Source organism: Diabrotica virgifera, chromosome 3 (genome assembly GCF_917563875.1).
Source record: "Diabrotica virgifera virgifera chromosome 3, PGI_DIABVI_V3a".
Lineage (NCBI taxonomy): Eukaryota > Metazoa > Arthropoda > Insecta > Coleoptera > Chrysomelidae > Diabrotica > Diabrotica virgifera.
This window is the reverse complement of record NC_065445.1, coordinates 158,327,272-158,344,345: the sequence shown is the minus strand read 5'-3', so window position 1 is coordinate 158,344,345 and position 17,074 is coordinate 158,327,272. Positions and strand designations below refer to the sequence as shown.

General features: G+C 31.5%; 2 protein-coding genes across 4 annotated transcripts in view; both read right to left on the bottom strand.

Moving 5' to 3' along the window:
* Positions 1-17,074, bottom strand: part of LOC126881366 (beta-ureidopropionase-like) — an 818,769-nt gene that overhangs the window by 512,706 nt on the left and 288,989 nt on the right. For 2 of the 3 annotated variants that reach the window (XM_050645608.1, XM_050645610.1), the window contains one exon: positions 7,460-7,564. The exons of the other annotated variant lie outside the window; for it this stretch is intronic. In XM_050645608.1, the coding sequence (XP_050501565.1) occupies positions 7,460-7,564 (105 nt within the window). The remainder of the gene's footprint in view (positions 1-7,459; positions 7,565-17,074) is intronic. 3 annotated transcript variants of the gene reach the window in all.
* LOC126881365 (uncharacterized) lies at positions 2,142-3,395 on the bottom strand. Its single transcript, XM_050645607.1, has 2 exons — positions 3,218-3,395; positions 2,142-3,160 (listed from the first exon to the last, which is right to left on the bottom strand). The coding sequence occupies exon 2, from the start codon at positions 2,982-2,984 to the stop codon at positions 2,166-2,168; it is 819 nt and encodes a 272-aa protein (XP_050501564.1). The 5' UTR covers positions 2,985-3,160; positions 3,218-3,395; the 3' UTR covers positions 2,142-2,165.

Genomic DNA, 17,074 nt, shown 5'->3' with positions numbered 1-17,074 from the left:
CGGATGTTTCGTAGTGTACACTTTGTATTTTGGTATACGGAAGTGGTGTTTTTCTGTACAGTGAGCTTCAGATATAAGCAGCATGTCAAGGTTTTCATTATTTATATATGACTCTACTTCATCAATATGTTGTTGAAGGCCATTAGCATTCCAGACTCCTATTTTAAACTTATATTGCGCTGCCATTATGCAATTTTATTAATGACTGTGACCGTAGATTAAGTATGGTTCCTATTTGTTCGGTAAGTTTTCCTATCATATTTTCTAATTTGCTGAGATAGTTTTTATTAGCTGTGTGCGGGGACACTACTTGTGTACTTTGTGGGAGCGGGTTTGGATTTGAAGGCATTGTGATGGGGTTGTTGCTTATATTACTTTGGTTGGTAGCTTGCGCGAAGTTCACTCCTTGTCTTACTCTGGAGTCGGCTCTTTTCTGCTGTTCTATGTTTTTTTGCCTAAGTGTGGGGTACAGTTGTTGTTGCAGTTGTTTATGCACTTCGCATCCTCTATAGTTAGCTGGATGGTTTCCCTTGCAGTTTATGCATTTTACGTTTTCATCTCTTACTTTTCTTGAGCATTCCTTCGTTAGGTGTGGTCCAGAGCATTTAACGCAATGTGCAATTTTTCTGGAGTAATTTTTTGTATGGCCATATCCCTGGCATCTTGCGCATTGAGGGATTTCTCTTTTTGTGTAAGGAGCTTCAATTTGTACTCTGTTGTTTGCTAAAACTGTAATTTCGTATATTTTTTTATTATTGTCTTTAGGCTCGAGATCTATAAAAAACATAGGTAGTGGTGATTTATTTATTTTGTGTTTGATATTATATATGTTAGTCACTTCATGGTCCAATTCTTTTAAGCTAGTTTTAATGTCATTAGCATCAGTTGAATGGTGAAGACCTTTTATGACTACTCGAAATGTTTTATTTTGTTTTAATCTATATAAATGGAACTGGGTTTCTTTCGCTTCTAACTCTTTTATTACAGGCTCATAATGGTCAGCTTGATTAAGTTGGACCTTCACTGTGTCTGTGCCTAGGCTCTTTATTGTATACTCGTTATTTGTAATTTTTTTAAGTAGTTAGTGTATAGGATTTACAGTACCTACGTTATATATGGTTATTGGTGGAGGTTTTTTAGTTTCGTTGGTTTCTTTTCCCTGTTCCATTGTTTCCTCATCTTCTTTGCTCAGATTTTCAAAACGATTTTTAGTTTCAATAGGTTGTTGAAGCCAGTACTTCGTTATTTTAGTTTGTCTGTATATTTTGTCTTCATCTGGAGAATTTAATCTTTTTTTACTTTGTTTACCTTGTACTGTTTGCCATTCGTTTTTGTCATGTGGTTCTTTTTCTGTTGGGGTTACCATGTTAGGATTATAATATATTTGTGGTGGTTGTGAGATTTGTGAAAGACATTGACTGTGACTGGGCATGGTGGGTATTGAAGGAGTATATTGGGAAACCGTAGGTTGCATTTGCTGTAGTATGGGACCCTGTATTTGTGGATAATTGGGTTGATTATATTGGTTATTAGGATCTACATAATTAAGTTGTGATTGTATTTGTTGTCCTGGTTGAAAATAGTAGGAATTTTCCATTTTATTTAATTTAATTGCTCACCTTTCTTGGTATTTCTGCACTCCCATGGCACATATTTTCACTAAAGCGCCCGGACTATTTATTGAATTTAACTAGTTAATGAAGGTAAAAACCTTAATACAGTAATTATCTTTTTCTATCGTATGTTAATGTTAATTTTTATACTCATTTGCTGTCGAAACGATCTTGACTTGACGAAAGTCAAATGAGTACTTGATGCCTGTGACTGGAACAGTAAAAGACATTGTATGTTATCCAGATATGTTAAAAGTATGGTACCAGAATGCATCCAACATTATATAGGATCCTGGACACCCATATAAAAAGCATGGAAAACGGAAAGTCTACCTTGGACAGAGGAGTCCTGTGATGGACATTTAAGTCAACCTTGGACAAAAATTCAATACAAATTAAATGGGTCAATTCTCTATTAGACATGATACAGTTTAGCTTGGACTGAACTGTTCTAAATAAAATTCCAAGAGTTATCGCATTCGAAAAGTGTATTACGTGTTTTTTGTATTACGAAATAAAATACCAAGATGTTACATATTATTTATTAATAAATTATAATAATACTAATAATTTTAAAATTGTTTCTCTTTGCAGTTCTGCCTTTTTATTTGAACCTAAATTCATTAGTTCACTAATAATTTTTCGTTTTTGATGCATTTTTTCCTTGTATGATTTTCGTATCGCCATCCCACGTTCACTTTTGTAAAATGTTCTTCTCTTTTCATTTGCTTCATTTTTCCTTCTAATACCTTCCTCACCTCTTTCACACTTGCAGGTTGATTTGACATGTAGTTCATGCTCTGATGTATATTTTTCTAAATTGCTAACGCCTCTGCTCGCTAGGGTAGAAATTTCTTTGCGTATACCTGCACAGAACTTTCCTCTCGAATGTAACCATTCTGATTTAAATACTCTTCTCTCGTAATGGGAGTGAGGTTTACCGAAAAGTCCATCTCCATCTCGACGAAGGGGTTTTTGACCATCAACACAGGCAATGTATCTCAAAACACTAACACAATGATCCAAACAAATAATTTTTCTAAATGTAGTTTTTGGATGTAGTCTTTTCCCTGCACGTTGTAGTTTCTTCTTGTAAGCCAACATTGTAGATCCATTCGTAAAATGAATTAATGAATGGAGATGTTCGTGTGCAGTACTTCCGTCGTCTGCTACTAAATGACAACGGCAAATGGAATACCATTTTACATTAGGAGCATATGCTAGAAGAGAAAAATCACTCTCATTTAAGAGTAAATGATACCATTCTCTTGGTGACTCTTCGTAACCCTTCGCCATATCCGCCGGAGAAAGAGTATTAATGTCGTTGACACTCAAAAGAGCCAGATAGTCACTTTTTGACAAAATAGACATATTTTAACTGGATACTTAAGAACAAAGAACTGAACTCTGAAAGCTGTCTCACTAGACTAAAAGAGTCCTTACAAAGTCGTTAAATTTATCTGCCAGTACAGCTTCCTCCACCCTAATTGATTACTTTACGCATGCGTCATTCACGCGGTCAAAAGTCAAAGTCTCGTTGTCTAGACCTGCAATAATTAACCAAGTTAATCCAACAATTTCGATCTGCTGTTCTGACATAGTACCTAAATCACAACTCCACGTTCTGCAATTGCAATTTATATCTAAATAATTTAATTCATAATTTTTAAAATGCTAAAATTGTCTTTCGGATGAAAGCAATTAATTACTGATTCCTTTCGATTTTCTTCAAGGATAACACTAGAAATAGCATACCGGAGGTTACCTAAAAGGGTTTTGTAATTAATCTTAGAGGAAACGGATTTTTAAATATAGCTAAATCTTAGAGGATGCAAGCTGATTTCGTAATCTGTGATTATGCTATATTTATTTTTAATTTACTAAAAAATGATATGTTCTATATTGGTCAAAAGACTTTCCGTTAAAAATATCTAAAACGGATTTGATATTTTAATGCTATATTTATTTTTAATTTACTAAAACTGATATGTTCTATATTGGTCAAAAAACTTTCCGTTAAAATATCTAAACCGGATTTAATATTTTTTGGTTTATTATTTTCTATATTCATGCTTAAAAATATTTATAAGGTAGATATTGGCCTAGTTCTTTGCATCGGAATTTTTCACCAATCAGTACAAGGTTAAAAATGAAATAGACATTTCATTAAGGTTTATGATTTTCTATATTACAAAATAAACATCTTTCAGTGAAAGGGCCACATGTATCACTCCACTTATGTTTAAAATAGTTCTTTTTGCAAGGTAAATATTGGCCCAGTTCATTGCGTATTTCTTTCGGGATTTTCCACCAATCAGAAGCAGTAATGTACTCCAACAAAATTGAGATATTATTTTCAAACTAACATTTGTTCTGGGGTATAGGATTAACTCGTTTGGGTTCTATCATACTATTATTCTTTTTGAATCTTTGGTAATCTTGAAATACAACTTTCCACTTATCCATTTTGCACTTGACTGAATGACTATTAGCCTTTCTGAATGTTATTATCGCTGATCCTTGTTCCTCCTGTTGTTATCAGTGATCTATCCTGTAGCTAGGCGGAGGATAGGAATCTTTTTAAGTAGGCGGATGATGGGAGCGCTCTTACAAACCTAGGCGGCAGATGGGAATTTTTCTAAGTAGGCGGAGGATGAGAGGGGTCTTACAAACCTAGGCGGCGGATAGGAATTTTTCTAAGTAGGCGGAGGATGAGAGCGGTCTTACAGACCTAGGCGGAGGATGGGAATCTTCCGTAGGCGGAGGATGGGACTTCCGGGTCGGTCTTACAGACCGACCGGAAGTCCGATCTTCCGCCTATTTATAACTACTCGTACTAACCTGGTAATATCTACCCCATATTCTTGAATAAGAGTATCATTTCTTTCAATGTTAAACCTACTCGACATAGCGAGGATCATTACACTCCCTCCGGGTGCGCCAGGACTAAAGAGAAAAATTATCTGTCTCCTATACGGCTATGATTCTGTCGTAAGACATATTCTCGAAGAGAAATAGTCAGCTTTACAGCCTTCTCTTTTTCGGACCATCCATTCGCTCTTGCAGCTCATTTGATTATTTCATGTAGTTGCTCCATGACGATTTTCCGTCGAAAGTTGGGACTTTACATAACAGGAACAGAACCATCACTCCCTTCAAATGTCAGCTGAGTCTTTAACTTACGTTTTGTCTCGTAGTCTTTTGTCTCTGCTGAAACGGGTTCTCTCTATCTTCTTTTCCATCTCTTTCATATTTTCTTCGAATGCCAAAATATCGGCAAGAGCTTAGTTTTTTACGAGGATATTTTTCGTCGAAGTCAGAAGTGACCTTACAGATTTCCAAAGAGGTGTTTGCAGAAACTTTGCTTACTAGAGAACAAATCCCGTTATAGATTTTGCTTTGCAGATATATGATATGACCAGAAACTTTATTTTCTAATGAAGCAATGTCCATAGAGAAAATATCATTAGAAACGTTGGCCTCATCGGAAGAAACTTTCAAAATATAAAGTATAAATATATTTCCAGTTTGTTTGTATTTAGTTATATAGGGTGTTTCATTGGGAAAGTAACATACGTTATCTGTAGAAAGAGGACACTTAGGCGGTCTCAAAAATACCATACTTAATGGGTCTCACTCCATTAATAACAGAGATACTGGGTGTTTTACCTATTTTGCCATTTTCTTATTTGGTTCATAACGTTTTAACCACACCGTATATTTATTTTATATTTGGTACGCAAATATCCGTTCAGGTGTACAATAAATTAATTTATTTACAAATGTAAAAAATCCAGGCCCGGATTAAAAAATATTAGAAAAATGTTTCGACCAAAAAACAACACCATGTGCATTAAATTATTTTAAAATGAATTTTTTAGTTGAAAAGAGGATGAAAAACTAAATTTAGTTGTATACTTTGAATTTTCGGCAAAATGATTTTTCTGGTCAAATTTTGAATTTAAATTCTGAAATTATGTGAATTGCGAGAGCTCTAAGTAGAAAAAAAATTAAATACAACTTACAACTTATTAACCGCACTGTATATTTATTTTATATTTAACACGCGAATATTCTTTTAGGTGTCCAATCAATTTTTTTATTTACAATTATAAAAAATCCAGGTCTGGATTAAAAAATATTGTAAAAATGTTTCGACCCCAAAAACACCCTGTATATTAAATTTTTTTAAAATGGATATTTTAGTTGAAAAGAGGATAAAAAACTAAATTTAGTGGTATACGTTAAATTTTCGGCAAAATGATTTTTCTGGTCAAATTTTGAATTTGAATTCTGAAATTATGTATGTGAATTGCGAGAGCTCTAAGTAGAAAAAAAATTAAATACAACTTACAGCTTGTTAACCGCACTGTATATTTATTTTATATTTAACACGCGAATATTCTTTTAGGTGTCCAATCAATTTTTTTATTTACAATTATAAAAAATCCAGGTCTGGATTAAAAAATATTGTAAAATGTTCCGACCCAAAAACACACACTGTATATTAAATTTTTTTAAAATGGATTTTGCATTTGAAAAGATGATGAAAAACTAAATTTAGTGGTATACTTTGAATTTTCGGCAAAATGATTTTTCTGATAAAATTTTGAATTTGAATTCTGAAATTATGTCAATTGCGAGAGCTCTAAGAAGAAAAAATTAAAATGCGACTTAATTTTAATTAATACCATTTTTTAATCTAATTGTTAAAACATTTCCGTGTTTTTTTATTATCTGTGACAAATAGTTTATGGCGAATATTCATCTTTAAATAATTAATAAATAATAAAGGGTCAATAAAGAATACATCACTTTAATCAACAAAGTATCTAAAAATTATAACAAAACAGAGAAAATATGCAGCAAACTATTCAAAACTAAAGTACTTATTCAAAATTACCACCATCAAAAATTATTATGTGCCAAAATGTTAATATTTTACCAATTTAGATTAAATAATGGTATTAATTAAAATTAAATCATATTTTATTTTTTTTTACTTTAAGCTTCGTAATTCACATAATTTCAGAATTCAAATTCAAATTTTTTCCAGAAAAATTATTTTGCCGAAAATTCAAAGTGTACCATTAAATTCAGTTTTTCAGCCTCTTTTCAAATGCAAAATCCATTTTAAAAAAATTTAATATACAGGGCGTTTTTTTTTATCGGAACATTTATACAATATTTTTTAATCCGGACCTGGATTTTTTTTATTTGTAAATAAATTAATTGATTGGACACCTAAAAGAATATTCGCGTGTTAAATATAAAATGAATATACAGTGCGGTTAACAAGTTGTAACCTGTATTTCAATTTTTTTCTACTTAGAGCTCTCGAAATTCACATAATTTCAGAATTTAAATTCAAAATTTGACCAGAAAAATCATTTTGCCAAAAATTCAAAGTATACCACTAAATTTAGTTTTTCATCCTCTTTTCAACTGAAAAATCCATTTTAAAAAAATTTAATGTACAGGGTGTTGTTTTTGGGTTGGAATATTTTTCCAATTTTCTTTAATCCGGACCTGGATTTTTACAATTGTAAATAATTTACTTTATTGTACACCTTAAACGATATTTGCGTGCCAAATATAAAATAAATATACAGTGTGGTTAAAAAGTTATGAACCAATTAAGAAAATGGCAAAATAGATAAAACATTCAGTATCTTTGTTATTAATGGAGTAAGACCCATTATGTATGGTATTTTTGAGACCGCCTAAGTATCCTCTTTCTGCAGTTAACGTATGTTACTTTCCCAATGAAACACCCTGTATAGCTAAATGTCAATATAATGTTTTTAAGGTCAATTTTAGTCACAAATTTATGTATATGTACTTACAGCAGCTGATGGATTGAAAACTATTTCTGCTCCATTAACACCAAATATCAAAGAATTTAGTGGATGATGGCAGCTGAACGAGATACCAATTTTTCCAAATTCAGTCTAAAACAAATGTTATTATATATAATTTTTATATTATATGTATATATTATATAATTTTGTGTTTCTTGGGATATATATATATATATATATATATATATATATATATATATATATATATATTGATGCACGTTAAGTTGTGACTTCCGGTATACAGAAGAGGCTGTCCGACTTCCACCTTTTCTACTAGGAATTATTTTTTATAAATTGTGTATTTGGCAAAAGGGGGGCTTATAAAATGGGTCTACCTATTGAGGGGAAAGGATTTACCAAAATAAATTTTGTATATATATATGTATATACCGAAGCGTACAGCATACGTTATGGCTTCCATATATAGGGTAGTTCAAGGTGCGTTGTCACTTCCAGCGGTGTTGTCATATTTTGGAAGTCACAACGACTCGTCTGCTGATTTACCTCTTACTTTAAGCGTAATGTGTGATATTTTGAAACTTTTACTGTGAATACAGTTGTGAATGCAGTTCTATGTTTTACAGTTGTCTATTTAATTTAAAAGATTGATATTCTTTTGATTAAACAGGTTTACAAAAAAAATACATTTCGGAATATTTGACGAAACCATGTGACTAGGGGGTTTTTGGGTTCGCTGGTCACGAATCCGGGGTCCGCTGACCTCTATCACGTCAGGTAATGGTCATCTCAAGGTCAAATCAAGATAAACCGACAGTCGCTCTGAAAAAGTATATTAGGGGGTTTTTGTGGTCGCTGATGACGAATTTTGTGTCCGCTGACCTCTATCACGTCTAGCTCAAGGTCATTTCGAGGTCAAATCAAGATAAATCGACACGATCGCTCTGAAAAAGTATATTAGGGGGTTTTTGGGGTCGCTGATCACAAAACTGGGGTCCGTTGAGCTCTACCACGTAAGATAAAGGTCATTTCAAGGTCAAATCAGTTTTGTGGACTTGTCCTGATTTGGCCTTGAAATGACCTTTACCTTACGTGGTAGAGCTCAACGGACCGCAGTTTTCATGATCAGTGACTCCAAAACCCCTATATTTTCAGAGCGATTGTGTCGATTTATGTTGATTTGACCTTGAACTAGACGTGATAGAGGTCAGCGGACTCCTGATTCGTCATCAGCGACACCAAAAACGCCCTAATATACTTTCTCAGAGCGACTGTCGATTTATCTTGATTTGACCTTGAAATGACCTTTACCTGGCGTGAAAGGGGTGAGCGGACCCCGGATTCGTGATCAGCCACCCCAAAAACCCCCTTGTAATATGGTTTCTTCAAATAGTCCGAAATTTAGTTTTTTTTTTGTAAACCTGTGTTATTTATGATATGATTGATATTTATTTTACAAATACTAATATTTTATTATTGTTGCAAAATGGATTTTTTTTAATTAATTAAAAAAGTGTTATTAGTAAGTAATTTATTTATGAAAATTATATCAAAAATTTTAATAAATAAATTTGAACTTATAGGAAATTTTAATATTTATTATTTTTCTTGATTAAATTTTGAATTTTAGATTTTATTACAGGCACCGTCCTTTTAATTTTTGATGGACCAATAATAATGTGTAATAAGAAAATTAAATGGCTAAATACACCAGGTGGGGTTGAGCCGCTAAAAAGCTATCTAGATCCATCTTTTTAGAGCAGATTAGTCCCAGTCTGCTACTCGATACTATTGACTGTGCTTCTCCATTTCTTTCTATCCTCTGTCTTTTTCTGCTAGTCTCTAATTCCTGCCCTATATAAATTTTCCTTTACTTCCTGTAACCATTTATTCTAGTTCCTCCGCGTCTCCTTCTAACTCCGGGTTTCCATTGTAAAATTGAGTTTATAGTTGTTACGCTACCTGCTCTCCATATATGCCCCAACCATCTAACACTGTGCTGAAATCTGAAAATCTGGAATAATATCTACCCGGGTCGAAACATTTTTTTTAATATATGAAAATAGTTATTTATGAAACAGTTCGTGAAGTATGCTTTTTATGAATGCACGTGATGTTTAGAGCACGAGCGACAACGGAGCGAGTGCTATACGGAGCGAGTGCTATACATCGCGTAAGTTCGCAAAAAGTACTTCACGCACAGTTTCATACAATATTTTATCTACGATAAACAAATAAAATAACTGTAACTCTCCATCACTGGAATTCATTCCTATTCTACAATTTTTAGAACTTATTTAAACATTCTAATTTCTTTCAAACCATAAAACTGTCAATTTTTTTTTTGTAATTTATTGCTCATTATGTCATCACCATGACAACGCTAAAGTTAAGGATATTTGATTATATGAAAGTGTGTCAAAAACAGTGCGAAAAAGTAAATCCCGTTTAAAATACATTGTTACTTCACGCACACGTTATCCAATAAATAGATCGATGCAGATCGGCCTTATATCGGATCCTCTACTATTAGTCCGTTCGCTGACGGTAAAATATTGCTAAACCCATAAATTTTAAGAAACCGCTTAGATTGACATGAAATTTGGCATACACATAGGTAACATGTCAAAGAAGCACATTGATATTGTGCCGATGTGTGCTTTTGCCATGGGGGTGACTTTTACCTCGTCTCGGGATGAAAAAATATACGTTCAAAATAAGTCCGGAAATGGATTAACTGACTAATTCTAGGCAACTTTTGTTCTATAGCATTTTTTCACTTAGTTACTTTTCGAGTTATTTGCGAGTAAATATGTTTATTTTTCAACAAAAAAAACATTTTTTAACGCTTTTTTTGGCAATTAACTCAAAAAGTAAGTATTTTATCGAAAAAACCATTCTTAGGAAAAATATAGCCCATAAAAAAGTAAAAAAAAAATGGTGTGCTTATGAATGAGATCCCTAGACCCAGTAAGAGAAGAGTTGTAACTAATGAAAAATAGGTTCATACACGCCAAATTCCAAATTGAATATTTCAACGTGAACTGTCAAAAACTAAAGCACTTTTTGGGGAACACTCATTACAACTTTTTTGTAGTGTTTAAAAAAAGGTTAAAACAGTTTTAGCATTAAATTAAGGAAGTTACGCTCAAAATGAAGATCCTTTTTTTTTGTAAAAAATTATAAAATTCACCCCCTAATTAGCATCCGAAATGAAATGAATAGTCACCACTTCAGAAGTTGATTTACTCGTGTATGTATTGTTTATAAATATGATCTGTAAGCTTCATCGGTTCAAAATGCTTATTTTAAGGGGATGTAATTGAAAGGGATTGAACTAGTCACTAACCAACTGTGTAAGATAATTTTGAACAGCCATATCTTAACCAATATTTGTCTCAAAGAAAAACACATAATCCTAAATATTTAGAAAAGCAAAACCTACATTTTTTACTATTCGTAATTTTTAGTGTCACTAATAAATTTTATGTCATTTTGAAACAGCATTTTTTTCTGCAAAAAATTTTACTTTAAAACCAATTTTTTTCAAAAATTAGCCCTTTGAGCCGATCATATAAGATATACAGATCATATAAATATTATATAAGTTAAGTAACTTGTGAAGCGGTAAGTATTAATTTCATATGAGATTCCAATTAAGGGGTGCTGTTTCGAATTTTTTTAACAAAAATAGGACCTACTTTAACTAAAAGTTGTAATAAGTTGTCTCAGAACAGTGCATCATTTTTTGGTTGCTATCATTTTTTGGTTATTTCACGTGAAATTATTCGTTTTTAAATTTGACGAATATGAACCTGTTTCCTGTTTTACATTAGCTACAACTTTGCTTCTACTGATTCTAAAAAGTTCATACGTACATCAATTTTGTTACTTTATAAGCTATATTTTTAATGTTTTTCCCGATAACATACTTACTTTTTGAGTTATTGGCAAAAAAACCGTATAAAAGTGTTTTTTTGATGATAAATTGCCATATTGACTCGCAAATAACTCTATATAACAAAAATTCTATGTAACAAAAGTTGCTTAGAATTAGTCAGTTTATCCATTTCCGAACTTATTTTGAACGTATATTTTTCACCTCCGAGAAGAGGAGAAACTCGCCCCCCAGGGCAAAGTTTTCTTTTCACTTTTTTCTTTGACATGTTACCTATGTGTATGCTAAATTTCACGTCAATCCGTTCTTTAAAATTTGGAGCAAAAACCGTTAATGAACTATACTGCAGTTAAACCCGCTTATTAGAATACCTCTTAAAGGAATATCCCGGTTTAAGGAATAGAAATTTGCGGTCCGGAAACGTTTCTACTAGCGACCAATGATCGGTTATTAAAATATCCCGGTTATAGGAATACTTTTGATTGGCACGAAGTCTATTCCAATAAGATAAGCGGGTTCGAATGTATTTCGGTAAGATCGTAAAAAACGAATCAGAATATTTTTCCTATCGACTAAGATACAACCTGGACTAGGTAAAATAAAATACCTACTTTCAATACACCAATAATTATTGCGTTTTTTATAAATGTATAAAAGCATAATATTTTAGTGCATATTTCAATTATTCAACTGTTTTTTTGTATAATTTAAGGTCTTTTTAAGTATTTGATGTATTTCTCCACGAGTTTACAGCAAAAATCTTGATAATTACAAGTTTTGTTTGTATATTTATTGTTTTATCATACAGTCAAGTCGCCCTTTAATCCCAAACATTTTTAAAAGAAAATAAAATTTTTATTGGATATGTTCAAGCAGACATTTCCGTTCAAGCAGAATTTTTAGTCACAACATATGAATGTTACGGTGTCACGTTTCTTTTAATGACCGACACACATATTATATTTTAATTACGGATCCCACATTTTGCTAAACAGTTGAGAATGTAGTAGAAACATCAATGCTGATAAATTAAACAGTATCAAAGATCACTCGTTGACATCTCTGTATTAATTTTAAATAATAAAATATATGTAGTTTTGTATTCTAAAATATTTGGAAAAAATACCTATGTATTTTTTTCATTTACACATCATTTTAAGGGAGTGTCCGTTGAAGAGTACAGGTTCAATATTATCGGCAAATGAGTTTTGTCTTAAATACCGTCCGTATAGAGGAGGTGTCCGTTAAGGAGATAGGCGCAAAATCTTGGTAAAATGCTAATTAAATGCACTAATTTTTTTCGAATTCTGAGAAAACTAATAAGTATTTTTGAAAAATTTAAACGCAGAATGGAATATTACATTATTACCGAGGGCCGAAAGTCCCTGAAAACTTATATAATGTTTATTTTAATAAGATAACGGGATAAAAAAACAAGAGAAAAGTTAGTGTGATTTTTAATTTCGAATATTTCATTATCAAGAAACTTTTTGTTTATTCTAAGGGACTTTCGGTCCTCCGGAATAATAATCTTTCATTCTGGGTGTAAGTTTTAAAAAGTATTTATTAGTTTTCTCAGAATTCGTAAAAAATGAATGCATTTAAATAGCATTGGACCGAGATTTTGCGCCTACCCCCTTAAGAGAGAGTTTACTGTATTTCATATTATTACTAGAATTTATTACTTTAAACTTTTTATCGCTCTTTTTTCGTGTATTTAATTCCATTATATTGTAATTGTACATTCAATTTTTTTGTATATTTTTACACGTTTTATTACTTTCGAAATAACAATAACTATAAAATCGATTTTTCAGCCTACTTGGGTCAAAAAAATACGCAATTTTCGGAAATTTCGTTAAATGAGAACATTTACCTACATTTCTTGTATTTAAGCTTTTAATAAGATTTTTAAAAATAATTTAGATTATTTAATAGATACATTCACCGGCACGAAAAACGGGCACCCCAAAAAATGGGTCATTTTTGATGGCTCGTATCTCCTAAACCTATTCTCCGATTTAAGTATTTCTTTAATATGTTATAGCCTTATTCTTTAACTATATCGCTGTAATAATATTGTTTCTAGACAGGTAAATTATCATTGTATACTGGGCGTACCAATCAAACTGGTTTTTTTTTTAAATTTTCACAACACCCTGTGGAATATTCTAGCCTTTATACAGTATTGAAATTAAAACCCAACTATAGCCCCAGGTTTTCTTAACGTTCTGTTTGTTATTCATTCGCTTATGTTGGATAATAAAAAAGTTAGGGACTTTAACAACTAAACATGTTCTTTATCTGTTCTTTATCAATACATGGTGTTTCTAAATAAGTGCGACAAACTTTATGGGGTAATTCTGCATGAAAAAATAATGATCGTTTACTTGATAAAGCTATGTCCGCAAATGCTTGCAAATATAAAATTATTTTGCCAAACGATCATTATTTTTTCATGCAGAAATTACCCCTTAAAGTTTGTCGAACTTATATTTAGAAACACCTATATCGATAAAGAACATGGCTAGTTGTTAAAGTCCTTAACTTTTTTATTATCCAACGTAAGGGAATGAATAAAAAAACAGAATGTTAATAAAACCTGGAGCTATAGTTAGGCTTTAATTTAAATATTTTATAAAGGCTAGAATATTCCACAGGGTGTTGTGAAAATTGAGAAAAAACCCCAGTTTGATTGGTACACCCGGTATACAATGAAAATTTACCTGTCTATCAACAATATTATCATAGCTATATTGTTAAAGAATAAGGCTATAACATATTAAAAAAATTACTTAAATCGGACAACAGGTTTGGGAGATACGAGCCATCAAAAATTACCCATTTTTTTGGGGTGCCCGTTTTTCGTGCCGGTGAGTGTAGATTAAATTAGAAGTTCATTGTAAAAATGGAAGTAAACAAAAACACGAGAAAAATGAATTTATATAAGTAAATAGGTAAGTAAATATTATAGATTAAAATAAGTACAGAAAATATATAATTATAGAGATATATAATCACTTATTGTACCTTCATTTAAGGCTAACTTTAAAAGTAAAGCAGATCTGCTATTATTCATGTTTAAAAACAAAAGGCACACAAAACACTATGTACGATTAGGACCGCGAATCTACAACAGATAAATGTCTGGAAACCGTTACACAGAGTTGCCAAAAAACGGAAGTCACACCGAGCGGTGTGGTATACGGAAGACGCTACGCGTTGTGTACATAACCTGTATAGTAGCACGGGAGCGAAACTAGCGCTGGTGATATACCGTCGAACTAAAATCTGATCTTATGAGTATGTTAGATACGATATGACTTCCAGCGAAATTTTTAATATAAGCCTTCTGATACCATCTAGTAGCCAAATTCGTAAAAATATAGGCAAAACGTTGTGACTTCCGAAATCGGAAGTCATAACGGTATATATGAAGTAACAACGTATTACGAGAATCTACTTTGGAAGTCACATGGATACATGTATCAATATATATATATATATATATATATATATATATATATATATATATATATATATATATATATATATCTTGTTGTGGAATTTTTTTTAAGGAAATTCAGAAAAATTAAATTTATATCAACGACCATGAAATGATAGTTTTTCATCACCCTGTATATGGCCAAATTTGTTTAGAATTTAATTTTACTAGTAGACAAGTGTTTCGGAAAAATTAAAACGATTAGTGATAATTATTCGACGAAATTGACGGGACATTAACAAAACATTTCGGTGATTAGAAAGTGGAGAGAGCGTTGACGGGACAATAACGTTTTTAAGATCCTTCCGGGAAGGTATTTTAATGTGGTATACAAACGGTATTATTTTAGTTGTAAGAGTAGAAAATAACTAATTATGATTTTCTTTGAATTTGACAAATTGGAAAAGTTATGTGGAAGAATATTGGGTTTCTTAAGAAATAAATGGTTTGAGAGAGGTTGTTGTTGAGTGAACGAAAAATATGGGGAGAAGGGATAATGGATGTGAGAGTATGGATTTGAGAGAAAAATACGGACACTGTGTAATTGACATCGGAAGAAAGCAGTCGAGTTTTAAAAGTGTATAATCAGTGTAGAGTGGTGTGATCACTCTTTGCGAGCAGAGTCAAGTTGAAACCAAATCGTCGACCGGTTGAAGAGTTAATTTTCCTGGTCCGAGGGAGATTCCTTTGTTTTGTCTAGAACGAGTAGCTGATTATTATCCGTTTGTGCACGAGATATTCGAGCAAGTCCTGTGTGTTTTTCTTGGAAGCAGTTTTGACGAGGAGGACTTTTTCGCAACAACCAGAGAGTACGTGTTGAGAGAATCAAGGACAGCGCAATCCAGAAAACGAGGGAGTGAAGAATAAAAGGTTAGTCAAATCATTTGTATGAATGGAGAAAAGTTATTTATATCACGACCATATTTGTTTACTTGTTTATTGAACAATTTTTTTTGTAACGCAGTTAGTCATTTCAAATTTGAGAAATCAATTCAAAAGAAGAAAGTAAAATTCATTCAATTTAATATGAGGAAATAAGAAATTAATTAAATAAATAATTTTGTCAAAACAAGGAGATATCAGAGTTAGAGTTTTAATTTATATATATATATATATATATATATATATATATATATATATATATATATATATATATACAGTAGAACCCCGCAAATCCGAACTAATTGGGGGGACAGCCTGTTCGGATTCCGAAAAGTTCGGATTATCCGAAAGTTAGCCTTAACTAGTAGTTCAAAGCTTTCATTGTGATTTTGAGTAGCCAAACGTTCTCGCAAGAGTCGGGACAATATTTTTGGGCTCAAGTTGACTACGAGAGAACCAAAGTAAGTTTGTGTTTAACCTTTATAAACACTTTATAAACCTATATATTAAAGTATAATATTTATTTTTAAGAAATTTTAAATGTCAAAGTCCTAGTAATCCTACATTGTCCAATTTTCTGGCTTTACTCTGTATAATAAACATGTTTTCAAGTTTTTGTCTTGAATTTTTAAATTTTTTTCACTTTCCGTTGGTTCGGATTTGCCGAAAGTTCGGATTCGCGGGGTTCGGATTTACGGGGTTCTAGTGTATATATATATATATATATATATATATATATATATATATATATATATATATATATATATATATATATATATAAAGTAGTTTGGTAATATTGACTGATACTATGTATAATAGTTTTGTTTTGGGGTTGCAGTCATATACATTGTTATTTGGATTATATAAAATAGAAATTTATATACATTATGTTTTGTAAAAATGTTTACTTTATGGAATAACCTCAAGTTGTAAGTTTTTTATGCTTTTATATACAATGTACTTTATCTCTAATTTCATTGTATTTATCATATACTTATTTTAGCTTATCTTGAAAAAGCAAATAAATTTTGCGAAAGCTCGATAATAACAAAGAATTTTACTTATCCTGCCCCTAAAAAATAAGTGACTGCAACCCCAAAACAAAACTATTATATATATATATATATATATATATATATATATATATATATATATATATATATATATATATATATATATATATGTATATAAGATTATGGTATTCTTGACTGTATATTTAAATATCAAGCAGTAATTCTTGAGGATGCAGTCAATTTTTGGCCCACAAGACAAAGAAAACTCTTTGACTTACTGTCAAGATTCATAAATTACTATTCAGAACATCCTACAAGAATGAAAATAAACTTAATTTTGGGAC

Bases quoted from the DNA above. Each gene is read 5' to 3' on its own strand.
- LOC126881365 (XM_050645607.1), bottom strand. From the start codon at position 2,984: ATGTCTATTTTGTCAAAAAGTGACTATCTGGCTCTTTTGAGTGTCAAC.